The sequence below is a fragment of the Calonectris borealis genome, chromosome 11 (assembly GCF_964195595.1).
Source record: "Calonectris borealis chromosome 11, bCalBor7.hap1.2, whole genome shotgun sequence".
NCBI classification, from domain to species: domain Eukaryota; kingdom Metazoa; phylum Chordata; class Aves; order Procellariiformes; family Procellariidae; genus Calonectris; species Calonectris borealis.
Genome location: NC_134322.1, coordinates 24,879,681 through 24,907,577, shown reverse-complemented (window position 1 = coordinate 24,907,577; position 27,897 = coordinate 24,879,681). Strand labels below are relative to the sequence as shown.

At 46.9% G+C, this 27,897-nt stretch overlaps 1 protein-coding gene across 1 annotated transcript; it reads right to left on the bottom strand.

The window, feature by feature from the left end:
• LOC142086511 (NACHT, LRR and PYD domains-containing protein 3-like) lies at positions 1–27,178 on the bottom strand. The gene is made up of 4 exons (XM_075159567.1): positions 27,031–27,178; positions 26,303–26,942; positions 20,979–21,149; positions 1–166 (listed from the first exon to the last, which is right to left on the bottom strand). The coding sequence occupies exons 1-4, from the start codon at positions 27,176–27,178 to the stop codon at positions 1–3; spliced, it is 1,125 nt and encodes a 374-aa protein (XP_075015668.1).
• Between the last annotated feature and the right edge of the window lie 719 nt (positions 27,179–27,897).

The following is a 27,897-nucleotide window of genomic DNA, read 5'->3' as shown; positions in this document are numbered from 1 at the left end:
TCAGTCGTGGGGGAAAGTCGTACAGGCCCTGCAGAAGGCAACACAAGAACAGGAGACCTGGAGTGCGGCGAAGAACTGCTTGTTGGCCACCCCGAAATCGGGAGTCGGGGCGGCCACGCAGACTTTGCACCCCCCAGATGATGATGGTTCCGCCAAGCCTAAGGATCTGCAAGAGGGCGCCATGTCCCCTCAATCCCCGAACCCTGACCCGCTTACGGAGGGACAGGAACGAGCTAAATCCCTCTGGGGTGGGTCAGCGGAGGAGGCCAGGGGCGTTACAGAGGAACTAGAGCCTGAGGGAGCCCGGGCTAGCCCGCCGCCCTACGCGCCCCAAGGTGGCACCGAGCAGAGAAGGGGAGGGCGGGCCGGAGATGCCCGCGGCGGGAACAGGGAGGAGGCGCTCGCATTAACGAGCGCACGCGAACGGGAGGGGGAGGAGAACGAGAAGAAGAAAGGCGGTGGGGGCGGCCGGGAGGAGGAGGGGAGCATGAGCGACAGGCGGAAAGCCAATCAGAGCGGCCAGCTGAAAAAATGCCCTGATAGGGCAGACACCCTGCCGGGCAAAGGGCGGGGCGAATCAGAAAGGAGGGGCGGGTCAAGAGGGAGGGAATGGCCCGCCCGCAGGAGAAGCGGGCGGGGCTGGAGCCCGACAAAAAGGTATCAGAAACCGGAAGCAGCCGGTCAGTCGAGTTCTGGCTCCGGATCAGACGCGAGCTGGGACGAGTGGCTCGTGACTGATCCGAGCTCAGAGGAGGAGGAAACGGGAGGAGATACAGTCAAAAGCCAAAACATTCCCACCCAAAATAAAAAGGGACCGCAAAGAGAAAAACTCCCCCTCACTGACTGGAGGAAAATAAAGACTGCGTGTGCCGAGTGGGTCCCATCGGCCAGGCTAGCGTTCCCGGTCCGGGTGACAGACGGGGGGCAGAGGGTCCACTCGCCAATAAACCCTAAAGATATACAAGCGATCGTTAAGTCGATTGCAGATAAAGGCCTTAATTCTGCCATGGTCTCCACCCTCATAGATGGTGTCTTTGCGGGAGACGATGTGCTCCCGTTCGATATAAAACAAACTTGTAGATTGGTCTTTGACGGGGCAGAGATGATTGTTTTTAAACAAGAATGGGAGGACAACTGTGCGAGACAACCAGCCCAAGTGGCCGGGGCGGATCACCCGCTACACGGTTCCAGCCTGCAGTGGCTGATGGGTACCGACCCCGCAATGATCACCCCCCAGGCGCAGGCCCATGAAATTATGACAACTACCCGCGCGGCTAGAGAAGCTATCCGCACCGCTTCTAGAGTTAGTGTCAAGCCATCGCCATGGTCCGCTATTAAGCAAAATGAAAGCGAGAGCTTTACGCAGTTTGTGGATCGCCTTCAGGCAGCGGTCGACTCCTCGACCCTGCCCGCGGAAGCGAAAGGCCCGATCGTTGCAAACTGCTTACGTCAGCAGTGTAATTCGGCAACCAAAGAGATCCTGCGATCACTGCCAGCGGGGTCAAGTATCGCAGACATGATCAAGCATGTTGCAAAAGAAGAGCACTTAGCCCCAATTCAGGCAGCTGTTCGCGCTGCGATAGCTAATGTGATGCCATGTTTTAAATGTGGTTAAGCGGGCCACGTGGCGGCAAACTGCCCTCGGTTGGGGGACCCGCCCACAGCGCTCCCCCCGCGCCAAAATCGACCAAGAGGACCGTGTTGGGCCTGTGGAAAGAAAGGACATTTCGCCAAAGACTGCAGATCTAAAAAGCAGGGAAACGGGAAGGGGAGAGGGCACCCGGGCTGCGCACAGCCCTCTCCCACTTGGGACATAAGGCGGCCCAGTTATGCCAACCCCGGATGGGGCACAACACTCCCGAACCCGCTGCCCCCTCGACAAGCGACCAACTTTATGGCTCAACCGACGATCCATCCGAACCAGTCCCCACCTCAAGGGCAGCAACAACCATCTCCTGGGGGCGAGACCCCAGGGTGGCACTGGCAGTAAAATGCGATAGCCCGCCAGTGGTGTGGGGCATCTGTTCCCTCTGTAATACCCTAGATGACACCACCATTAGTGTCCCCTTTTTGATTGATACCGGAGCAGATGTTACAGTTATTCCTGAGACAAACGGGCCCCCGCATTGGAAATTGGAAAATGCCCCCATGGTGGGTGGAGTCGGGGGATTAACCCGGGCTCGGAAAAGTGCTCAATTAGTAGCAATCACGCTTCACGCTGAAAAAAGGCCGGAGAAAACCATTACCCTCTTCCCATATGTTATGTCAGGAGTCCCACCCCTGCTGGGAAGGGACGCTCTGGCCCTTTTGAAAGCCAGGATGACAAATTTATCATGAGGGCCACTGCCGCACACCCACTTCCACCTATTAGACTGACGTGGAAATCGTCCGACCCAGTGTGGGTCGAGCAGTGGCCCCTGTCAAAGCCTCGAATGGACGCTCTTCTTAAGCTAGTCGACCGCGAGTTACAACGAGGTCATATAGAGCCTTCTATTAGCCCATGGAACACCCCAGTTTTTGTAATACCCAAACGAACCGGCGACGGGTTTCGTCTCCTCCATGACCTGCATGAAGTAAATACAAAAATTCAACCAATGGGTCCCGTCCAAATGCTGCTGCCCATGAACTCTATGATACCAGAAGGACAACCGTGTGCTGTCCTTGATATTAAAGACTGTGTCTTTTCAATACCACTGCATGAGGAGGACAAAGAGCGATTTGCTTTTTCTGTAGTGTTCCCAAACAGCTCACGCCCCAACCTACGCTTCCAGTGGAAAGTGCTGCCTCAAGGAATGATTAACTCGCCTACTATCTGCCAAATTATAGTGGATCGCGCGGTAGCACCAGTTCGGCGTGATGATCCGACTGTGACTATCATTCAATACATGGATGATATTCTAATCGCGGCGCCGACAGAAAATCAGGTGAACCAGCTAGTATCAGCAGTTTCAGAAACTTTAAAAACAAACGGGTTCGAAATCGCGGGCGCGGAAGTTAAAAGGGGACCATGTGTAACTTTCCTGGGGGTGGGGATCACCAGTTCCTAAGTAACCCCCCCCCAAATAAAAATCCGTCGGAACATCAAAACACTCCATGATATGCAACAATTAGTGGGATCCTTGCAGTGGCTCCGTAACATTGTCCTGATCCCTTCCAAAATCATGGTCCCCCTATACGATCTTCTGAAAGGAAAAACCCCCTGGAAACAAAAAACTCTGACGACGGAAGCAATGAACTCTCTTGACTTTATCGACCAACAGGTATCGTCGAGCATGCTCGCCAGGTGGAACCCTGGTGTACCGCTTGATCTGTATGTGCATTTCACGGAAGGCGGGGGAGTAGGGGCATTAGCCCAGGGGCCCCCTGAAAAAGCTCAACCAATACAATGGATAGTCCTGGGAAAACCATCACGTGCATTCTCTCCAGGAGTCGAGTGCCTTGGTAATCTCATCATGAAAGGCAGAAAACTCGCCCTAAGACACCTAGGCATCGAACCCGCCAGGATATACCTACCCTTCCGCAAGCAGCTCCCAAAGCAATCAGTGACGATGTCAGAGTATCTAGCTATAGCTCTTGTTGGGTTTGGCGGAGAAGTCCGGTATGCTACAAAGCCCCCCTGGACTCAAATGCTGACCATTGTCGACGTCAACCTCCCACAGAAGATCATGGACCGGCCCCAACAGGGACCAACGGTCTTTACAGACGCATCCTCAACGACCTCAACCGCGGTGGCGGTATGGCAATCTGGAGAAAAATGGCACTGCATTAAAATGACCGACTGTGCGCTTTCAGCCCAGCAGCTAGAAGCGATGGCCGTAGTACTGGCGTGTGGACTGTTCCCAGAGGAACATCTCAATACCGTGACCGATTCGATGTTCGTGGCCAAGGTTTGCTTGGCCATGGCGGGGCCCAGTGTGTCAACATCCGCAACAGCCCTGATGCTGGAAGAAGCACTTTTTTCTCGAAAGGGCACCATATCGATCATCCACGTTAACAGCCACGACCCAATCAAAGGGTTTTTCCAGACCGGTAACGACAAAGCAGACGCCGCAGCGAAAAGGTTGTGGACGCTAAGGGATGCCTGTCAGCTACACGAGTCCCTCCACATCGGAGCTAAAGCGCTAGCGAAGAAATGCGGGATCTCGGTCACTGACGCAAAACACGTAGTAGCCACATGTCCCCACTGTCAGAAAACACCACTGTGGTCCAGTGGAGTCAACCCCAGAGGTCTCAAAGCCTCCGAATTGTGGCAAACAGATTTCACGCTCTGTCAGTTGCTAAAACCCCGAGCGTGGCTAGCCGTAACTGTAGATACATATAGCGGAGTGATCGTAGCCACACAACACCTTAGAACCAACTCCAAAGCAACCATCCAACATTGGTAAACGGCTATGGCGTGGCTTGGCACTCCTAATCAGATCAAAACAGACAACGGTCCGAATTTTGTCTCTAAATCAGTCCGGGCATTTGCTTTGAAATGGGATATTACCCTGACACACGGCATTCCGTATAATAGCACAGGACAAGCCATAGTCAAACGAGCGAATCAAACTCTAAAATCTAAATTAGAGGTGCTGGCAAAAACAGAAGGTTTTATCAGCGCCATTCCCCCGGGAGACCAAGCACGCCTGCTAGCAACCGCTTTATTAGCACTAAACCAATTTCCCAGGGGAGAAGAGAGAAATAGCCCCACCCAAAAACATTGGGCCACTCGAGCACTAGAAGAAGGCCCGTCGGTCATAATCAGGAATGAGCTAGGAGAATGGGAACAAGGGTGGAGGCTAGTCCTTACAGGGCGAGGGTATGCCGCGGTCAAAAGAGATGGAACAGTTAAGTGGTGTCCGCTTAAGTCCATCAAACCAGACCTCCAGAATAAAACTAATAAAAATTGTGAGTTTTTCTCCACAGAACCGGATTATCGGACGCCCTCGTAACCTGTACGCCCCGGTAGCAGGAGAAGACGACAAGTCAGCAGGCATCCTGCCCACACCGGGGACTTCCGCACCGGCAGAATCCAGACAACAGCGACATGACCCCCATAGTCGGGGGCTACGATGTCTTTGTGTGACCTTCATTTTAGGGCTCGTCACTATAGGTAAGCAGCAGAACACCATCCCCATCAGCCATTCAGGTGGGTCCTACGAGACCCCGCACACAGCGATAGAGTGATAAAGGAAAACATAACAGCAGGTGCCCCCACTTTCATGGTAACAGTAGGCGACTTATTCCCCATGGTGGGAGGGCCCCGCTCGAGATCATTATGGGGTACATATTGGTGCCCCAGTTCAAACCCAGGAAAGAGTTATTGTAACTCTCCGCATTATTTGTTCTGTGGATATTGGGGATGTGAGACCATTGTGACAAGTGATAGATGGGAACCGACAAAAAACGACGAATTTTTGCGAGTAACATGGGGACCAAATAACTGTAACCGTCCAAAATTTGCGAGTGATGGAATGGTATATAATAGAGGCACTTGTGCCCATTTGATTTTGAAAATCCTAAATCCGACTAACGCAGGTTGGGCTATGGGGAAATTGTGGTCAGTATTCATTCACAAAGCTGGCACAGATACAGGAGCACTGGTACAAATTATTAAGCTCGTGCCACAAGCTCCCCAAGCAATCGGGCCTAACCCGGTTCTTCACCCAAAAATACCTGACCCAACGATACCTACACCATTACCACATAATAATGTAAATAGTACCGAAAATACCGCGCCTAAAGCAACTCCCGATCTAAATTCTCTCTAGAAAATGATGCAAGCTAGCTATCAACTGCTGAACAAAACTAACCCAAATCTCACGGAGCATTGTTGGTTGTGCTACGGAATTAAGCCACCCTTTTACGAGGCTGTAGGAGTAGATGACAAGCCCATGCGGGTAAATGGTTCCAATCCGACCCAGTGCACATGGGACATAGAAAAACAAGGGATTACGTTAGCAGAAGTTGTAGGAGGCGGCGTGTGCGTGGGTAAAGTCCCAAACCATAAAAAACAACTGTGTGTTAATAAGACACAAGATAAAACTCCTGCAAAGTTGTTAATACCGGCCGACAATACCAAGTGGGTTTGTTCTATTATGGGAGTTACACCTTGTTTGTCGTTGGACAAATTTAATGAATCCTTAAAATATTGTGTCCAGGTAGCTATAATTCCTAAAATCTTTTACCATTCCGAAGACTTTGTCTATGATTCACAAATTACCCCAGAACACCATCTGTCAAAACGGGAACTCTTTACAGCGCTAACGGTAGCCACTCTAATGATCATGGGAGGTGCGGGAGTGGGTACAGGAGTAGCATCCTTAGTGCAACAAAATAAAGAATTCAGCACCTTGAGAATGGCAGTGGATGAGGACTTAGCTAGAGTTGAACAATCAATAAGTGCGTTAGAAAGTTCAATTAGATCACTGTCTGAAGTAGTGCTGCAAAATCGAAGAGGATTAGACTTAGTGTTCTTACAACAAGGGGGAATATGCGCTGCGCTGAGGGAAGAATGCTGTGTATATGCCGACCACACCGGAATAGCGAGGGACACCATGCCCAAATTGCGAGAAGGATTGGAAAAACGAAAAAGGGAACGAGAGGCGCAGCAAAGTTGGTTTGCATCATGGTTTAACCATTCACCATGGCTTGCCACCCTGATATCTACCCTGATAGGGCCAATAGTGACAAACATAATAGCATTGATCTTTGGACCCTGTATATTGAATAGGCTCATGTCGTTTGTCAAGAGCCGGCTAGAAAAAGTTAACATCATGTTCATAGAACGCCGGCAATTGCTTTAAAAATGTTCTTGCTCAGAATTTTTTACCTATCTCCAGTTATACCCTGTTATTCTCTGTTACGTCCCAGTTACCTCTTGCTTAGCGTGCCTTATATTTTCTATTCAAGTTTATGGTATATGTTTTAAAAATGTTATAAAGCATAGATTAAGAACACGATACATTTAGCATGTTCTTTATCCAAGATTATGATATATGCATTTTTAAGATTGTTACGTTTAGCTAATTTAATTACGCATAAGGAGGGGGGAAATGTAGGTAGTTAGGATCTGGCGGCCGGAAGATATCGCGCTGTACGGAAAGATAGGGCCCCTCCCCTGATAGCCAATAGCGTTTAGTTTGTGATGTAAGCAGACGGAAGTGACGTCATAAACCCAAGGTATATAATGCCGTGTTACGTACCAATAAACGCTATTTGCCATCCACCAGATTGGTGTCTGCGCGCCGATGGCCCGAGCGGCCCGGGGTTGGTCGCCATGCCGTTCCTGAGCCAGGTCGCCACGCCTTACGGAGGCAACACCTACGTCTTACGGAGAGTCCAAATTGCCCAATCCCAAAAGTTAAGGAGTTAAAGAATATCTTTATCAAATAGAGAGTCCTTTATCTGCTCCTGCAGTGATCCGGATGAGGCGAGCAGTCCCTCCGGAGAAGTCTCCGGGGGTACCCAAGGGAGTCCTTTTTCTCAGCGGATCCCATAGGCAAGCAGAGGAGGTCCCATCTGGGGTGCCAATCTGAAACGAAGAAGTTCCTAACAAACTAAGACTCAATTTGGAGTTTTAGAAAGCAGGTATTCTTTATTGCAGCGCTGGACGCACAGGGGATCGCTCCACCTAGTGTGCATGCCAAATCACGTAACCATAGGGGTTAAATACAATTAGAATATACATATTCATTACATTTCTGAGAAATAATCTAAATATTCATGTCATTTCCCGGAATTCATTAACATAGGCAAACGTCTCTGACACATGCAGCCTTGTGCTCTCGGTGGTCTTCCAGATCCTCTGGTGGTCGTCGGTAGTCTTCATCACAGTGCTCTCTGGTTGAACTCAGTCACATAGACGTCTAGATGCTCCATCTATCTAGATCCAGAAGAAATCTCTGGATCGGTAGCCCTTGTCCTTATGGGAGATTTCAACTTCCCAGACATCAACTGTGAATACCATACTCCTGTGACAAGCAAAACTCCTGAAATTTGTTGAAGATAATTTTTTGTCACAAGTACTCAGATGCTCCGTCTATCCCTTGGCTTGGTTTACATGTTTTTCACTTGTAACAAGCTTATTCCAGTATACCTTCCCTAGCAACCCTACAAGGTTAGCTTCTCTATCTAATTTATTTAGAGTACAAAGTTTCAAGGCTCTTTTATCTATGGAATGTCTGGCCTATCTATTCATAAAGCATTCCTAACCCATCTACATCATTTGAAGCAAAGAATCTCATGTCTCTTCACTGTTCCTTTCCTTCCTTATAAGGTTGTTCCGTTTCCGTGGTTACTGCTCACTGGAGTCTAACAATACTTCCAAGATACACAATATATCTACATACCTACAAACACAACACCTGTTAGTTACCTAACTTTTAAACAACAAATCTTAACAAACTATATCCACTACACCAATTCCCCCTTTTGAGACTTATGATGTTACTCCCTATCAATCTCATTGGGTCCCAGGGACTTGTGCACCTTCAGGATCCTTAGATGGTCTCAAACCTGATATTCTCCTACAGTGGGCGGCTCTTCATTCTCCCAGTCCCTGCCTTTGCCTTCTCTGGCTTGGGCGGTGAGGCTTGAGCACTTGCCGGTGAAGACTGAGGCAAAAAAAGTCTGCCTTGAGTATGCCCACCTTCTCCATATCCCAGGTCTCCCGTTTCGTTCCGGAGAGGGCCCACATTTTCCCTAGTCTTGCTTTTATCCCTGATGTACCTATAGAAGCTTTTCTTGTTGCCCTTGACATCCCTGGCCAGATTTAATTCTATCAGGGCTTTAGCTTTCCTAACCTGATCCTTGGCTGCTTGGACAATTTCTCTGTATTCCTCCCAGCTACCTGTCCTTGCTTCCACCCTCTGTAGGCTTCCTTTTTGTGTTTGAGTTTGTCCAGGAGATACTTGTTCATCCGTGCAGGCCTCTTGGCATTTTTGCCTGACTTCTTTGTTGGGATGCATCACTCCTGAGCTTGGAGGAGGTGATCCTTGAATATCAACCAGCTTTCTTGGGGCCCTCTTCCCTCCAGGGCTTTGTCCCATGGCACTCTACCAAGCAAATCCCTGAAGAGGCCAAAGTCTGCTCTCCTGAAGTCCAGGGTAGTGAGCTTGCTGTGCGCCCTCCTCAGTGCTCTAAGGATCTTGAACTCCACCATTTCATGGCCACTGCAGCCAAGGCTGTCCTTGAGCTTCACATTCTCCAGCAGCCCCTCCTTGTTGGTGAGAACAAGGTCCAGCATAGCACCTCTCCTCGTTAACTCCTCTACCACTTGGAGAAGGAAGTTATCATTGATGCATTCCAGGAACCTCTCGTATTGCTTATGCCCTGCTGTGTTGTCCCTCCAATAGATATGGGGGTAGTTGAAGTCCCCCATGAGGACCAGGGTTTGTGAACATGAGGCTGCTCCTATCTGACTATAGAGGGCCTCATCTGCTCGGTCTTCCTGGTCAGGTGGCCTGTAGCAGACCCCCACCATAATGTCACCTGTCCCTGTCCTCCCTTTAATCCTGACCCATACGCTCTGGGTCAGCTCCTCATCCATCCCCAGGTGGAGCTCCATGCACTCCAGCTGGTCATTGACATAGAAGGCGACACCCCCTCCTCGTCTCCCCTGTCTGTCCTTCCTAAAGAGCCTGTATCCTTCCATTCCAACACTCCAATCATAGGAGCCGTCCCACCACGTCTCCATGATGCCAGTAACATCGTAGCCCTGCAGGTGTGTGCACATCTCTAACTCCTCTAGTTTATTCCCCATGCTTTGTGCGTTTGCATAGAAGCAATTAAGTTGGGCCCCCGATGAAGCTGTCTTACTGGCTGGAGTTCCTTTGTGCTGCTCTTCAGGTGCTCTCCTGCTGAATTGTGATCCTTCTCCAGGCTCTGGGCATCTATTGCTGGCACTGGCATCAAACTGGTAGGAGTGGGATGGATTGAGGTTCCCCTCCACCAGCAACTTTAGTTTAAAGGCCTCTTCACCAGCTTGGCAAGCCTATGACCAAAGATGCTCTTCCCCTTCTCTGACAGATGGACCTCATCAGCCCCCAGTAGACCAGGTTTCTCAAAGCGAGTCCCATGATCTAAGTAGCGGAAGTCCTGTAACCATTTGTTGATTCACCAGATTCGACTGGTCCTTTCAAACCCTTTCCCTTTGACCGGGAGGACTGATGAAAAAACTACCTGCGCTCCAGAGTCCCTTACCGCTGTTCCCAGGGCTCTGTAATCCTTCCTGATACTCCTCAGATGGCTCCTGGCTGTATCACTGCTGCCCATGTGAAACAGTAGCAGAGGCTAATAGTCAGTGGATTGTACAAGGCTTGGTAGCCTCTCGGTGACATCCCTGATATAAGCCCCCAGTACACCTCTCTAGAGAGTGCATCAGGTCGGCAAACGGGTGCCAATTTTGTCTTTGTTTCACACCATTGAACTCTATTTTAATTGGAAGTGAATTAAATTAATTTTTCCCAAATCAAGTCTGTTCTGCCCATGATGGTAATTGGTAAGTGATCTCCCTATCTTTATTTTGACCCACAAGCTTTTTTATCTTATTTTCTTCCCCTGTCCTGTTGAGGAGGGGGAGTGAGAGAGTGGCTGGGTGTCTGGCAGCTAGCCAGGATCGATGCGCCCCAAGGGCTGCGGACTTTCTTTTGGTTATGTTTTTTCCACATAAGGTTCTGGAGGAAAGTCAAGTCCCACTATTCCTCCCATAGAGAACCCTCCAGACAGGCATTGATCATTTGGTCACTCTAAGAGCAGTGGTGGTGCTCCCAAGGGCCTCAAACCAGCAGATGCAGGGTTGTCGTAATTTCCCCTTTTCTGACTGAGAAGGCATGTGGGAAGAGGCTACTATTTGGAGATTGTGGAAATCTCTTCAGCTGTTACAACCCTTCTTGATATACTGCTTCCTGCATTGCTTTTCCCCTCCTGTACTGACTGGTAGGTTAAGATGTTAAGATTTGCTGAGATCAAGGCCCAGTGAAGCTGACCTGATCTGATTGTTGTGACTGATTTTTCGGAGCTGCTTGACTCCATTAATTACCTCTGCTAGCCATGTCCCATTTTTCTGTCCCTGCACCTTGCTCTTCTTACTGTGCTTTGTGCTGCTCCTAACTCAGCTTTTCCTCCTTGCATAGTTTCCTACTCCTCCCCACTCTTTAGCCATCCTGCTCCTGGCTTCCCTCCAGCTTTGTACACACATTTTGCTTTTTCACCTTTTGGAAAAATGGACAACTGCCAAGAGCTCAGCACTTTCACTCAGCTTACAGAAGACTTTTCAAGAACTTCTCCCTCCTCACACACTTTGTAGGTGGCTCTTACACAACATTGCTCACCATTTTTCCTTCCTCTTCAGCTTCTTTCTGGATGTTGATTTCTTTGTGATGCCTCCCACATAAATCTTTTGGCACAGCTAGTTGTCCCAAACTTCTCTACACTCTAATGGGTACAAATGTTCTCTGCATGCTATGCATCTGCATTTCTTGTTTTAGGAATGCTTCTCAAATGTAACCCCACAACACACAAAGCAATAGCATGGCAGAAAAAGAAAAGTTTCCAGTTCATGTGGAAATGGTTTAATCCCTCCACTATCTCTCACAGCTCTGTTCTGGACCTTGGGGGTCAACATTTCTGTGGGCATCCAGGGACCTATGTGGCCCCCTACATAATTTTCTTGAGAAAGCCCAGAGGGTCCACAGAAGGGGGGAAAAGTCTTTCTAGCTCAGCCAAAGGAACTATCCTTGGGAACTTCCCTGGCCCTGATCACTGGACAATAGTCTGAGATTAACACTGACTACTGGAAGGAATGACGTCACAGTGCAAAAGGAACTATATTTGAATTCAGTAACAGTGGTACAAACATCATCCTTGACAAATATATAGTCAAAATGGAGACAGAAATGATGCTCTTGAAAACTGTGAAATCAAACCTACAGAAAGCACCATGAGTATACAAATCCTTATAAAGGAGCCATGGAAAGTGAAGAAATATCTCTCTTGGCATCTGACACAAGTCCACTGAACCCCAAATCACTGCAGTATGAAAGAAGGAAGTTCCTGGACTCATCCATATCCTCATTGCTTGCTGCATCTCTGTCCCATTTCCTTCTACACTCTGATTCCTTCCCCAGTCAGATATGATCATGAAGGGGGATCTATTTGAACTGCACTTGGATAAAATTCAGATCCTGTTGTTCTGAGGATGATTTGCCCTGAGACTGTGTGGCCAGTCAAGGCCCCACATGTTCAGCATTGTTACTGGCATTAAGGGAGAATCCTTAAAATGGAACAAACATTTATTTGGTCCCTTCTTAACTTTTAGCCATGAAGCCTGACACCTAGGCTGAAAAAAGTCCTGTTTAAAAGATGCACTCTATTTTCAGGCTGGGCTTGATCTTTTTTAGATGAGCCAGCTCCCAATGAGTTTCTTCACTGAGTCCATATTTGCTGAGCCTTTGGAGAGAAGAAGGGAAGAAGAATAGTTTAAAATCTACCTTAAATATTTCCTTTTGTCTAAAACCCCAGAGTCCTGAACAACAAAGACAAGCATGTCATACTGGCCCCAAAACACTCCTCTCCCAACTGGCCACCATACCCATAACTCCTCTCTTAAAAAAGACTGAAACCTGTCACCTTTGGCACATGCTCCCTCCAGAGTACACACATGGCCAGCCACAGACACCAACATTCAGAAAGCAGTGCCCTTACCAGCACCCACATAAACACCATTAGCAAACACGTAAACATGATTAACACTGTAGGCCCAATCCTTATCCTAAAGAGAAGCCATTAACCGGATTTCCTCTTAAACCAGGTATCCTTACCTTTCACATATTTTTAAACTTACTTTCCCTGCTCCCTGCCTGCTGCTCTCACTGTCCTCAGTTTGTCAGAGGAGGGCAGTGGGAAGAGAAAGGCCAGAAACAGTTTGAGTCTTTCCACCTGTCCCAATCCAATGTCGGGGGAGGTTTCGATATGATCCCAAGAGCGACATTAAGACACAAACGAGGTCATATACCTAATGTCCTAAACAACTTTTATTATCAAAAGTAAAAGTTAGTAGCGATAGGATAGATCAGAACAAAGATAGAAATCAAACAAGCATTCAGGATAGAATTGCAATAGTCACCACCATGGATCCGCGACATCTCGGGAGTCCAAGTCTTTCGGTGCTTCAGCGGTGGGCGGTCGCGGCGGGGTTGGCGGTGGTCAATCACGCTGGGGACGGCAGTGGTCGATCGCCCCAGGGCTAGTTTTGTCAGTCCCTTTTATTCCTGTTCAAGGGCTGCAATTTCCATGGCAATGGCATGTTGCTACATTCTTATGCAACACGGAGCCTTGCACAGAGCGCATCCCCTGCAAACCAGAGGCCTCTGTGGCCTTGCCAATAGACAAACATTCTCACACCTTGCAGCTGCTCTTCTTAGATAAGCAATCTTTGAGACAAATGCTCTATAATTCAGTCTCTCACATCTATTCAGAGGATTCTTTGCTTAGATAAGCAATCTTTGAGACAAATGTTTCAGCCTCTCACACCACCCACCTAAAGCCCCTTGTACAAAAAAAAAAGATTTTTATGCATTAACGACACATACAGTGCTCCACCAGGATGAGTTCATAGAGCTGAGTGGGCTGTACCTCAGGGGGGAAAAAAGTGAGGCTTCTGTTATAATCACCTTCTCAGCCACAGAGCACAGTGTGAGATTGTGTCTTTTTGAAGAAAGGATCTCAGTAGCTCTAGGAATGATCCTTGACCTATTAATCCTTGCCTACAAATGGCCTTCTTCAGCATGAGAGACTTCTTTGGACGGCATTCTTTCCACTGCAAGGAGACACAAACCATCAAAGTTCACAGTAAGTCTCCATGGTTTTAAGAAATTAATTCCTTTCTCCTGGGAGGCAGGAAGTAAAAGAGCTTTCTGCCTCCACTCTCAGGTCTTATTTCATGCATAACCAAAGATCTAATTCTAAATAGTTCATATCCTTACATTAACAAAGATCTTAAGAGGAGGTTGATGTTGCGTGATAGTTTTAGGAATGGGATGTAGCTGTCTGGAGAGGGGAGTGACAAAGCCAGCAAAACATTTCTGGACTGAAGCAAGTGTCAATAACACCTCGCAGTGCAGTACTCTGACTCCCACAGAGGGAACTACGGAGTCATAGAGTGATATAGGAGGGAAGGGACCTCTGATGGTCATCTAGTCCAACCCCATGCTCCAAACAGGGCCGACTTAAAGTGGGATTTCTAAGGGCCACAGGCTTTCAGGATTTGAGTGTTTCCAAGAATTGAGATGTCACAACTTCTCTGGATCCCTGTTACAGTCTTTTACCACCTTCATGATACCAGTAAGTAAATAAATACATAAATATCCTTGCATTTAAATGGAAATTCCCTTCTTGCAACCTATGATCATTGCCCCTTGTACTATTTTAGTGCAGTGGTAAGATCCACCTTTCACTTTTTTTTCTTCAGACTGAACATAGCAAGTTCTCACATATGCCATATGCTCCAGCACCCTGAAAATCTCGGTGGCTTCTTCTGGACCTTCTCCAGTGTGTCAACGTCTTGGGTCCTGTGGAGCCCAGACTGGACACACTACTCAAAATGAGGTCTCACAATTGCTGAACAGAGGGGAAGAATAATTTCCCTTTACCTGCTGGCTATATTCCTAAACCCCAATATGTGTCTGGCTTTCTTTGCTGCCAGGGCACACTGTTGATTCCTCTTAACTTGTTGTTGAGCAGGCCCCCCATCTCCTTTTCTGCAGAGTTCCTCTCTAGCCTGGCAGCCCTCAGCCCGTCACAGTATATGGATTTTTTTGTTTGGGTTTTTTTTTTTTGTTTGTTTGTTTGTTTGTTTGTTTTCATTTCAGGGGAAGAACTTTGAACTTGCCTTGACTGAGCTTCCTGAGCTTCCTGTCTGCTCAGTTTTCTAGCTTGATGAGGTGTCTCTGAACAGCAACCCGGCGTTGCAGTGTGTTGACTGCTTCCTAATCTGATACCATTCATGTTAGTGCTGCAGGCAAGTAGCTGTTGAATAGGCCCTGGCCAGAGGTTTATCTAACTGAACAGAATGAGCTACTGGATGTGACAATAGAAATTTCAGACATAATAGAGAACAGTGTGAGAAGTTGGAAAAAATATACATTCATTACTCGGATGGCTGGATTTTATATATTGTTAAATGATAGTCATGTGAGAAATAGCTGAACTTCACAGATAACTGGAGAGGACCTTTAGAGACCTTTTGGGGAGTAGTGTCTTGCAAAGCCAACAGCATTTAGGTGCTCATATCAGTCATAACATTTAAGGCTGAAATTGCATCAGAAATACTGAATTTGGAGATGCACGTAGCAAAACAGAGACTGATGGGAAAAAGTAATCAGGAATTGGGAGTTGAATGGGAAAAGGCAAGAGAGGAAAAATGGCAGTGAAAGGGAGGGTGAAGTAATGGGAAAAGCATGAATAAGATGTGTAAGTCATATGTCTGGTGTTATCTGGAGGTGCCTTTTGCTCAGCCGTGCACTTGATCACAACAGCCTAAATCAGGAAGATAACCGACGCCTATTTTTCAGGCAATACCACGAGCATCAGAAGGACCTGAGAAGAATGGAGTTGCTAGGGATGGGAAACTGAGGGGGAAGGCAGTGCTTACATGGCCAGCAAGGAACAGATTGAGCGTTTTGGAGTTGCCATGCTAGTATGTAGTTCAGACATAACAGCATCTGCATCCTGCCAATCACTTCCTAACAATCCTTACACTTGAGAACACATTCTGTTCCATCATCAAACTGTTAAGAAAGACTTTAAACAGTATTGACTCCAGTACTGATCCCTGAGGGATGCCACCTTCAATCTTCTGTTAGTGGGATTTCACATTGCTTATCAATAACCTTTGAGCCTAGTAGTCTAACTAGTTTTCTTACATCTTATCATCCACTTACCAAGCTCTATCTCAGCAATTTTACTACAATGATATTTTGGAAGACTGTTCCAAAGGCCTTGCTAAAATCAAGGCAAGCAACATCCACTGCTCTCCCCTTTTTCACTGAGCCAGTCACCCTGTTATAGAAGGCAATGAGCTTGGACATGTGAGATTTGCTGTCAGTCAATCCATGCTGACCATTCTTAATCACCTTCTTCTTCATTTCCGGGACATGTTTTTCAGGCTGATTTGCTCCATAGCCTTCCTAGGGACTGAGGTGAGGCTGACTGGCTTGCAGTTTTCTAAACTCTCCTTAGGATCATAGGATTATAGAACAATTCAAGCTGGAAGGAACCTCAGAAGTTCACCTAATTCAAATTCCTTCTCAAAGCAGAGTAAACTATGAGGTCAGACCAGGTTACTCAGTCACATCTTGAAACCCTCCAAGGATGGTGATTTCACAAATTCTGTGAACTGTTCCAATGCTTGACAGTCCTCAATTGTGGGAAAGTTTTCCTTCATATATAGGCTAAACCTGTCTTGTTTCAACCTATCAGCATTGTCTCTCATTCTCCCCTCAGGCACCACTATGAAGAGCCTGGCTTCATCCAGTCAATAACCTCCTGCTACTAGGAGGGGACCTAGAACACTACCAGGTCCTCACAAAGTGTTCTCTTCTCCAGTCTGAACAAGGCCAGTTCCCTCAGCCTCTCCTCATAGGAGAGCTGGCTGCTCCAGCTCCCTGACCGTCTTCACGGTCTTCCAATGAACTCATTTCAGTTTGTCAAGGTCTTTCTTGTACTGGGGTGCCCAAAGATAGACACAGTATTCTAGATGCACTTTGAGCACTGAGTAGAAAGGGATAATCACTTCACTTAATCTCCTTCCTTTGCTCCTTTTAAATATGGTGCACTATGCTGTTAACCGCCTTTGTGGCGTAGGCACACTCTGACTTCTGTTCAGCTTGTGTGTTACCAAGACTCCAAGGTTATTTTCAGCAGAGCTTCTTGTCCTTCCTTGAGGTCTACCAAGACCCCCAGGTCCTTCAACAGAACCACAATGTATTTCTTGAGGATGAGTGTGATGTTTCTCTTTCTCCAGTCACCAGGAACATCCCATGATCAGCATATCCTTTCCAAGATGATAGTGTGACCTCACAGCGACATTGGTCAGCTAGCTCAGTGCCCTCAGATGGTTCCGTGGTTCCATGGTCCCATATGATCAAAGGGTTAAAGTGCTGCTTAAATGTATCTTTCTCTATGGTGGGAATTATCACATTTCCACATGCCTTGCCAGCATACCCAGGGGTCTGGGAGACCTGAGGATAGATCTTACAAGTGAAAAATCAAGGCTAAGCAAGGCACTGAGTACCTTGGCCTTTGTTACTAGGTTCCCCAGTTCATTCAACACTGGAACACACTTTATTTCCTTTTCCTTATGCTGCCCATGTACTTAGAGAAGTCATTCACAGAATCACAGAACCACAAAATGGTTGATGTTGGAGGGGATCTCTGGAGGTCATCTGGTCCAACCCCCCTGCTGAAGCACAGGAGCCAGTTGCCCAGGAACATGTCCAGATGATTTTGGAATATCTCCAAGAACGGAGACTTCACAACCTCCCTGGGAGACCTTTGCCAGTGCTTAGTCACCCTCACAGTAAAAAAGGGTTTTCTTATGCTCAGATTGAGCCTGCTGTGTTTCAGTTTGTACCCATTGCCTCTAATCCTGTCAGTAGACATTGCTGAAAAGAGGCTGGCTCCCTCTTCTTTGCACTCTCCCTTCAGGTATTTATATACATTGATATAATTAATATTGTGAACATGGGTTCACAAAGGGAAAGTCCTGTCTGACTAATTTGATATCCTTCTACAATAAGGTCACCCGCCTAGTGGATGAAGGGAAGGCAGTAGATGTACTTTTCTGGATTTTAGTAAGGCTTTTGATACTGTCCCTCACAGCATCCTTCTGGACAAGTTGTCCAACTGAAATGAGCAGGTACATGTTGCGCTGGGTAAAGAACTGCCTGAATGGCAAAGCTCAAAGGATTGTAGTGAATGGGACTGGTGGATAGCCACTAGCAGTGTTATTCAGGCTCAATTCTAGGCCAGTTCTGTTTAATATATTTATCAATAATCTGGATGCAGGAATTAAATGCACCATAAATAAGTTTGCTGAAGATACTAAACTGGGAGGTGCTGTTGACTCTCTTGAGGGACAAGAAGCCTTGTAGAAGGATCTGGATAGATTGGAGCACTGGGCAATCATCAATGGCATGAAATTTAACAGGAACAAATGACAGATTCTGCACCTGGGACGGAATAACGCCAGACACAAGTATAAATTAGGAGAGGAATGGCTGGAGAGCAGCCCTGCAGAAAGGGATCTGGGGGTGCTGGTTGACAGAGGTGATCAAAAGAGGTGATTATCCCACTGTATTTAGTGTTGGTGCAGCCTCACTTTCAGTATTGTTTGCAGTTCTCAGCCCCACAATTAAAAAAGGATGTTAAGGTACTCGAATGTGTCCAGGGGAGGGCAACAAAACTGGTGAAAGGGCTGGAAGGCATGTCCTATGAGGAGCAGCTGAGGCACTGAGTTTGTCTAGGTTGGAGAAAAGGAGACTGAGGGGTGTCCTTGTTGTTCTCTACAGCTTCCTGAAGAGGGGATGTGAGAGGGAGATGCTGATGTCTTCTCCCTACTATCCAGTGCCAAGACATGTGAGAAGGGCTCAAAGTTGCATCAAGGGAGGTTCAGACTTGACATTAGGAAACAGTTCTTTACCGAGAGGATGGCCAAACCTTTGAACAGGCTTTCTAGAGAGGTGGTCAATGCCCCAAGCCTGTCAGTGTTTAAGAGGCATTTGGACAATGCCCTTAATAATATGCTTTAATTTTTGGTCAGCCCTGAAGTGGTCAGGCAGTTGGACTAGATGATTGTCGTAGGTCCCTTTTAACTGAACTATTCTATTCTGTTCTGTTCTGTTCTGTTCTATTCTATTCTATTCTACCTTATAAGATCCCCCCTAAGGCTTCTTTTCTCCAGGCTGAACAGTCCCAGCTCTTTCACTCTTTCCTCATAGGAGAGATGCTCCAGTCCCTTGCATGAACCAGAGTATACCCATGTCTCTCTCGTACTGGGGAGCCCAGAACTGGACACAGCTCTCCAGGTGTGGTCTCACCAGTGCTGAGCAGAGGGGAAGGATCACATCCCTCAACCTGCTGGCAATGCTTTGCCTGATGCAGCCCAGGATACCATTTGCCTTCTTTGCTGCAAGGGCACATTGCTGGGTCATGTTCAGCTTGCTACCCACCAGGACCCCCAGATCCTTTGCAGCAAAGCGGCTTTCCAGCTTGTCAGCCCCCATCATGTACTCGTGCCTGGGGTTGTTCCTCCGCAGGTGCAGGACTTTGCACTTCTCCTTATTGAACTTCATGAGGTTCCTGTTGGCCCATTTCTCCAGCCTCTGGAGGTCCCTCTGGAAGGCAGCGCGACCCTCTGGTTTATAAATCACACCTCCCAGTGTTGTGTCATCAGCAAAATTCCTGAGGGTGCACTCTGTCCCATTGTCCAGGTCATTCATGAACATAAATACTGACCCTAGTATTGACCCCTACTCACCACTTGTGATTGGCCTTTAACTAGACTGCTGTTGAAACTTCCGGGGGATCGGCATGAGGTAGTTCTTCCTTACTTGTAAATTACAAATGCAGCAAAGTGCACCCCCCTTATCATGTGTTCTGTAATCTGTGCAAGAAATTTGCTTCAACACTGTCCAGAAAAATTTTAGCTTGCTTGCATCTGTCAGGAAGATGCAGGAGCAGGGGTCCCCCATGATGGAAAGAGCTGAAGGCCAAAGGTAAACATAGCACACAGACTGTGCTCCTCGTGGAACAGAGTGCAGTCCCACAGGATCAGAAAAAAATGAGCAAAGCAAGGTTGCCTCCATTCAGTTCCCTTTCCAAACTGCTCTGCTATTAGCCAAAATCAAAGATAGGTAATTCTACTCAGCACACTCTTGAGAGTTTCGCGCCTTCTTAGCAATTCTACAGGGTTTCAGACCATGTCTACTTTGATAATCCCAACCACCAGCCCCTCTCCTGGCCAATCAACACTGAGAATGGCCAGAAACCCTGCTCAGAAGTGGCCAATGACGGACCAGTGCTGGACACACTGTCTATTCCCTGCCCTGGAAATCTGATCTGATTTGCAGTCTTTTCTGTCCTTGGTCTTCCCTATGGACCCTCTAAAGAAAAGATAAAACCAGTAGGAAATTATGGTCACAGGGATTTCTTGAGAGCATGAGCAATGTGACACTGTCTGCTAGTGCTTCCACTGATGTCACCAGGGGCATTGGGCTGGATTCCACGGCCTAAGAAGGAAGGTCCAGTGCTATGTGCCTCAGGGTAACTCAGATACCCTGGTGGGGGTATCTGAAAGGGATTACACAGGCCTTACACTAAAGCCCTAACCCTCTGAAAGGGTTTGCTGGAGGCCCTGGACTGCATATGCAAAGTAACTGACTAGAAAAGGAACTGTGTGATTCACCACATATCGACACATCACCATAGCTGCAATATGCTAATGCAAACTTTGTGTATAACTAGAGTGAGAGGACCTAACCTCCAGGTCAGCACTGGGGAGGCTACTGGAAAGCATAACAAGGTGCAAGCTGGTTGTCCAGAGAGTGTCTATTTAACAGAAAGGTTCAGAGGAAGATTCATTCAACAGGGAGGAAGAGTCTCTAGAATGATGAATCCTTCCAGGAAGTTTTTTTTGTGCACACAGACAGATGATATGTCTGCTTACCTTCAACACATGCTCCTTTGGGCCTGCCTGTGTGTACCTGAATTAGCAGGTTCTATGCTGCAGAGCAGGGTGCATGGAGGGGCACGTCCTTTACACTTGATTGACACAGTCTTAGCAGAGCAGGCTGCGAGCATAGGGTGAGCAGTGACTGACCATGAGAAAGACCATTGCTCTGCCCTTCCCCACCCCTGCAGCTGCCAGGCCCAGCTGCAAGCCCTGTCAGGGTCCCAGACTGGGCAATTCCCTGGCGAGCCTGCTCACTGTTCCTTACCCCAATCTCTGCAGCCAGCAGGTGGGATGTTTGAGCCCTTCACAGAGCAGCTGCACTCCTGGGTCTCCCAGAGCATTTCCACGCAGTCTCAGCTCCTTCAGGCACTGGCTGGTGCTGAGCACTGTGGCCAGAACCCCACAGCAGGCAGCTGTGAGTTCGCACCATTCCAGCCTGTTGGAGAGATGCACAAAGAAGAGCAATGGCTGCTCTCAGCATGGGTGGGGAACAGACTTGGACAGTCCAGGACCACAGCAGGAGTCCTGCACTCCACTAGGGGCTCACGACCCCTCAGCCAATGAGAGGCCGAGCTGGAGGCTCTGCCTGCTCACCACTCAGTACAATTGCCTCCCTCAGCCAATCCCCTCCTGGAAGGACTCAAGCAGGGCTTTGGCCCTACCCTTCTGCCCTGGCCACCCAGTAGTTTGGGGAGGAAGGGGTTCCACAGCCCCACCCCAGCCCTCTCCAGGGACCAATCCCAGCACTGCTCCTCTGGTCCCACCCACTCTGGTTGATGAGGTGGGTTCAAACCCAGCAGACCGTGGCTGTGGGCAGTTATGGCAGTCACGTGCCTGGGCAGCTGGGTCTGGCTCCTCGCAGGCAAGTGGACATCCCACTTCCCTCCAGCCCCACGTATGCCTTCTGGGCCTTGTGTGACCCCCAGCTATCTGTGTCCTGGCTTTCCCCGCAGGGCTGATATCTACCCTCAGGCATGGGCAGGAGCACCTTCCAGTCCTTGCACAACTAACCTCACCCTTGTCTCCCTCTAAGCATGGAAAGTGGGGCTGGAGGCAGCCTGGGCAGGGAATTCTGGTGCAAAGGGACCTCTGAGGTTTTGGGGTATGAAGATTCCTTCGGAACCAATTGCCTTGCATTCAGGGTCCCTGCCAAGTCTGTCTTAGCTCTCTGCTGGTGTTTGTAGGTTCTCTAAAGACATAGGAATCCTGCCTTAGCTAGCTGCAGCTAAGCAGGTATCTTGGGCAGCAGCAGCCATGTGCTCCTAAAGGACTCTGCCACGGTGCATCTGAGTCCTGCTGCCATTTTGCGCTCATTGATCTCCTCTTGAGGACCCTATTCAGCCTTCCAGTGTGTCGTGGTTTAACCCCAGCCAGCAAAAATAAACGCCACGCAGCCGCTCGATCACCCCCACCCCCGGTGGGATGGGGGAGAGAATCCGGAGGGCACAAGTAGGAAAGCTCCCGGGTTGAGATAAAAACAGTTTAATAATTGAAATAAAACTAAGTAGAACAGTAGTAATAACAATGAGAACAACAACAATAACAGAATACACAAAACAGGCAATGCACAACGCAACCGCTCACCGACCGCTGACCGCGTGTCACGAACGGGGGGGTGAGCCCCCCCACACACCTGGTTTTTATACTGAGCATGATGTCACATGGTATAGAATACCCCATTGGCCAGCTCGGTCCACCACCCCGGCTGTGCTCCCCCCTCCCAGTGCAAGCATCACCCAGCAACAGCCAAAGCATCAATGGGCCATCAACGCTCCTTTCACACCGAACCCAAAACACAGCACACCCCCCAAGCTACTGGGAAGAAAGTTAACCCTGTCCCAGCTGGAACCAGAACACAGTGTGAGGTCTTCCTGTCCCAGGAGAGAAGCATTTTTCCATATTGCAGAGTTGTTACCCTCCAGAAGTCCTGTCTTCTCTGTTCCAGCAATAGTGTGCTACCTGGACACCTTTTCTGAATTCTAGAAAGCCTCTCTATCTTGAGGAGATATGGAAACTCTGCTGGAGGGAATCCCAAAGTATTGTGATGGGGAGATCAGACAAAGAGGAGGAAGACACAGAGGAAGGAGGCCAAAAGCAGATGTAATGATAGGGCAGCAGTTGGGAGAGAGTGGGTGCAGTGAGAAAATCCCTCATGGGAATGCTCAGGAGAGGACACCCCATGGAGAACACAGCTCACACACATTTAAAGGAGAGAGATGAATCATACCAGATACACATGTTAAAAGGGAATGGTCCCTTCAAGAGGAAAGAAGAAACTCCAGTTTAAGGATTTGGCTCCTCCTTGCAGTGAGGGAAGAGAACCCCAGTTTGGCTGGGCCTTTGCAACATACTTGTGCAATGAAATGCATCGGGTAGTTGGGTGGAATACCTTGGCTATGCCTGCCTATATGTGGCCCCAGCTCTCCCTCCTCCCATGCCTGGCAGACACGACCCTTCCCTGGAGTTTTGTTCGCATAAGATCAAGTTGCCTCTGTCTAAAAAGGACCAGAAAGAGGTGGAGAAGGCAGAATAAGGGGAAAGAAAGTAACAGGAAGGAAGAGAGAGGTGAAAACTGGAAAAACATGTGCCAACACAGAAATGTTGCATGCTTTTTTGGGTTTGCTTTCCATTCACAAGCATTTTTAAGATCTATGTTTAAACCCAAGCTGCTCAGATAAACAGGTGGATAATGCTGTCTAGGGCTATCATAGTTTTGTGCCTTGCTGACACTCTGAGTTGATACCAAACACAGCCCCAGTGCTGTTTCTAGTGAAGAGAGGAAAACATTCACCAGGCCTATACCTTGTATCCTCTGTCATTTTTTATTTACCACCTCAAGCAAGATGTTAGTAAACAGCCAGCTAAAGACAAAGAGTTTCCTTTTTTTGTCCTAAATCTTAACTTGGAGCCAGGGGGAAATTTGATATAAATTATTAATTTAATAAATTATTATTTAATAAATTATTATTTTTATACATTTAAATCAAATATGACTGAGTTTATGTAGGGAAAGGTATCCTCAAAATACTCTCATTCCTAAATCTTTTCTCCAATAGTTCCCCATAACTACTTTGTCATATCAATCTCCCCCAATTTGTTACTGGTATTAGTGACTTGTACTAAAACCATCTCACTGAATTTGAAGACAATTCAGCATTTCCAAAACCTCTTGAAAAACATTAGTGCTGTCATAGGAGCATCAACAGAGTTGTTCTGTCAGAGAGTGTGGGAGGGAGGAAAAAATATAAAGGTTAGGGTTTTCCTGGCTTCATTTTTTTTCTGAAAAAAAATAAACAAAACTTTGTACCTTAAGATCTTTAATGTACGGTTTGGATTCTTCAGGGATTGACAAAGCTAGTAAATAGGTGATGGCTTTCCCCCCCTCCCCCCAAAAAAAAGAGTTGAATCTTATACTGTTCTCTGGCTATAGTTTGCATTTATGCTTCACAAAAATTAAACTAGCACCCTCGCAGGTGTGATATTAAATGGCAGAATATTCTACAGTCACAGTTCAAAGCAAATCACCTTGGTAAACACATATAATACCTCACCAGGTCTGAGTCACAGCTGCTTGGAACACTCCAGATATCCCTGTGCACTGTGTGGGGAGCTATGTGGATGACTTCTCTTTACTCATCATACCTTTGTTTGTGATATGTCTCAAGGATACGTTCTGTGCTCTGAAATTCACATGTCCAAGCAAATACTATTTGGTTAAGGGTACATTACACACAGTACAATTGTTCATGTGCTTGCACCTTAAAATAGAAGGAGCTGCCCCATACAGGTAGGGGTCTTCCATTTGTAGTAACAGGAGGACTAAGCAAAATTTCTTTATGTTGGCACACTACAGCACAGAAAGCCGTAGAGTTAGAGAAGCCCGGGAAACTGTGATCCTTGGATTATTACAGTAACTTTGTGTGTAGTCCTGCCTTCACAAGCAAAACACACCTGTGCAGATCTGGGGTCTGTTCCCAGATAGCTGGGAAGTGCCCCCAGAGTTACTCTGGGATACTGGCATTGTCTGCCCTTCCGTAACAACGATTCTCAGAGTTCTGCTGCCTCCAAAAAAAGCACCTGATTGGGCACTTCATGGGTATCGCATAATTCTAAAAAGGACAAATGTGCTTGGGCAGAAATCCATCTCATTGTAGCTGTTTTGCTCCTGATACCCGACCAAGCTGAGTTCATTCCCTACCCTATAGCATCAGGTGGTACAGATATACATTGAGGAAAAGAACAGAGGAAAAGCAGATTGATATCTCTTATTGCACATCATAGTTGAGCTCTAAACACACAGAGCATTCCCCCTTAACATAGAAAGCAGGTTTGTACCCATAAACCAAAAATCAACAGTATGCTATGTTTTGCTGTGCACAAAGGGCAAAGGCCTATATTTGTACTGCCTGCAGGGGGAGAACTCCCATTGTCTTTCACTGGGTCTAGGTACCTCCTGTCTTCTCAGGATCCAGCATTTGGTAAACAGAGAGCCTCAGCAAAGAAGTTGTTTCACCCACCTTAACTGAAGTGGGATCAGGATGAGGCATAGGAAGGGGTTCTGTTCTCAGGGATTTGTAAAGCTCCCTGGAGGGCTGAATGGGCTGTTCCCTCCCTGCTTTTGAAACTTTTTGACACAGTGAAAACTTCTTCCTTTTAGGCCTTTGATTTCAAGAACATCAACAATTAATAGGAGGGCAAGCGGAAAAGAAACCCTGCATGGGATTGCATTTGTATGGGATTGTATTTGAGACTAACACGTCTTAAGTCAGTGTGTACAAGGAAGCCAAACAGTTCAGTAGTTTCACCACAGATAATAGTTTTCTCGTAAGTTCAGTCAGTGGTGACTGCAGAGTGATCTCACTTGACCAGCCAGCAGGTGACTATCTGAATGTTAGATGACTTGGACTCTGGTCTTCTTTGATTACAATGGTAACTTAGACACTTAGCTGACATGCACTCTTGTATTTACATGCTTACTCTTGAATTGACTCACGTCATCAGTAATTACTAGTGCAACATCCCATTAGGCTCATCACAAAGCAGCTTCCATCATTGCACCTTCATTTTATGAAAAGTTTAGCCTTAATTTTTTGATAAGTAAGCCAGTAATTTCTTGGTTACTGAAACTTTTTCAGTTGCTAAGAGAATTTGCAAGTTAGGGACCTAGGATTTTACTTACAGATGTGACAGCTTTGCTTGCTATTGGTCTAAATGTTCTTCATGGTCTTCTGAGATAAAGGAGCAATAGCCCACATCAAGTGATTCCAGTTTAGGCCTCTTTTTTATACTGAATGAAAGAACTATTTGATCTAATTGGGTGAAATTGATGTCTTGTAGATATATTCCAGTGAAATAAGCCAATACAGTTTTCACAAAACTTTCATCTTGGATTTCATACAAACAGTGGCAAGCCTCCAAATCATGAATCACTGCTCTTTTCTCTGCATTAACAGCTAAAGCTGTTTTTTGGCTAGTTTGAAGCCACATTAGTAATTCTTCATTAATTTCAGGAGAAATTTTGCACCCTGATTCTTTTTCCAAAACATTTCTTCATTCCTTAAGAGACCAAATAGGAACCGCACGGTTAACCTGAAATCATGTCTTGAGTTCCCATAGTTTTCTAACAATTTTTTCACATCCCTCTTAGGATCTTCTTGCTTATCTCTTGTTTTGCCATAAAATAGAGATGCAAAAAACTCTTGGACACTCAGATGAATAAAACTGTAGGCACTCCCACAAACAATGGCCTCCTGAAAAGTGCTCTCATTCAAAAAAAGTGGGAGAGTGTCTCTCTGATTTAACAAGAATTCATTGATTGCCTCCTCCTCAAAGAGGACTCTCTGTTTCCAGATCCCATCAGCAGCCAGGCAACAAAGTATTTTCAGGATAATGTGCAAGTTCTGTTTCAACTTGCTGCTCAGAGATGTTAGTAAGCTGGAAACATAAAGGATATATATTCCTGTAGTTGTGTTGGCAGTTTGTGCAAGATCTTCACCACTTTCAAGCTGTTGTTTCATAACAGTACAGACGATCCAGCACATGATGGGGACAAGGCACATGGTGAAGACCATTTCATTTCCTTTAACAAACTGAGAGGCCTTCCTTCTCTCTTCCTTATTTTCAAAACACTTGTGGAAATACTCATCCCTATCAGCTGCTGAAAATCCCAGTATTTTCAGCAGAGCATTCACACACCAAACACTGTTCCAGCTTCTGCAGGGCAGCTGGTCTTGTGATCAACCGGGAGCATTCAGGGAGACGGATTTTCCTAAATAAACTGCTCGGGGTGATTTCCACTGGCTTCATCTCCCAGGGACCAGAGGACAGGTAATTTTGTGGCTGATCCAAAGAAAACGTCAGTTCATCAAAGCCATCGATAACAAACAGGAGTTTTTCTGGTCTCCTCAAGATCTCTACAAGAGGTGGATTATCACTGGGACAACATTTCGAAATCATGTCAGCCATAATCCCCTGAGCTGTAAGAAGATTACCCTTCCAACAATGTATGTAGAAAACATAGTCAAACTGTCTACAGAGTTCCTCTGACGCCCAGTCTTTCTTACTGTCATTGTCTTCCCAATTCCTGCAGCTCCCAATATCACGGCAGACTTCGGTGTCTGTTTATCCCTGTCAGGTTTAAAAAGATCTGTTATAGCAATGGAAGAATTCACTTGTTCCTGTGTGATTTCTGCTTGTCTTCATCCCACAGCCATGATTTCATGTTCGTTCTTTTTTTCATGGTGATGCGCACTACCAAGAACCAGCCTTGTATATCTGGAGTTCAGAGTCACCGTCTCACCAATATGAGCATTCATGTCTTTTATCCAGTGGTAATTCTTTTGTACGTGTTCTCTGTACTTCATCTTGTAATCTAAATCAAGGATATGCAATAAAAGAATTTGAAATTAAAGTCAATGTTCATTCTCCTGCTAAAATGAAAACATTTTGGCCACAACATTATTTTACCTTGAGTTTACCTCATCTCTTTCATTATAAAGGATCTCTGGATCATTCAATAGGCCTTGTTCTTCCAATTCTATTATCGATGCTGAGATGAAAAAAAGCCTGAAATGCCCATCACTCACCACTGAAATGCAATCACACCTCAGCTGAACTTGAAAATAGTGCTAAGAAGCAGTTTCTACTACTGACGTCTATAGCAGTACACTTCCTCCCCCCCGCCT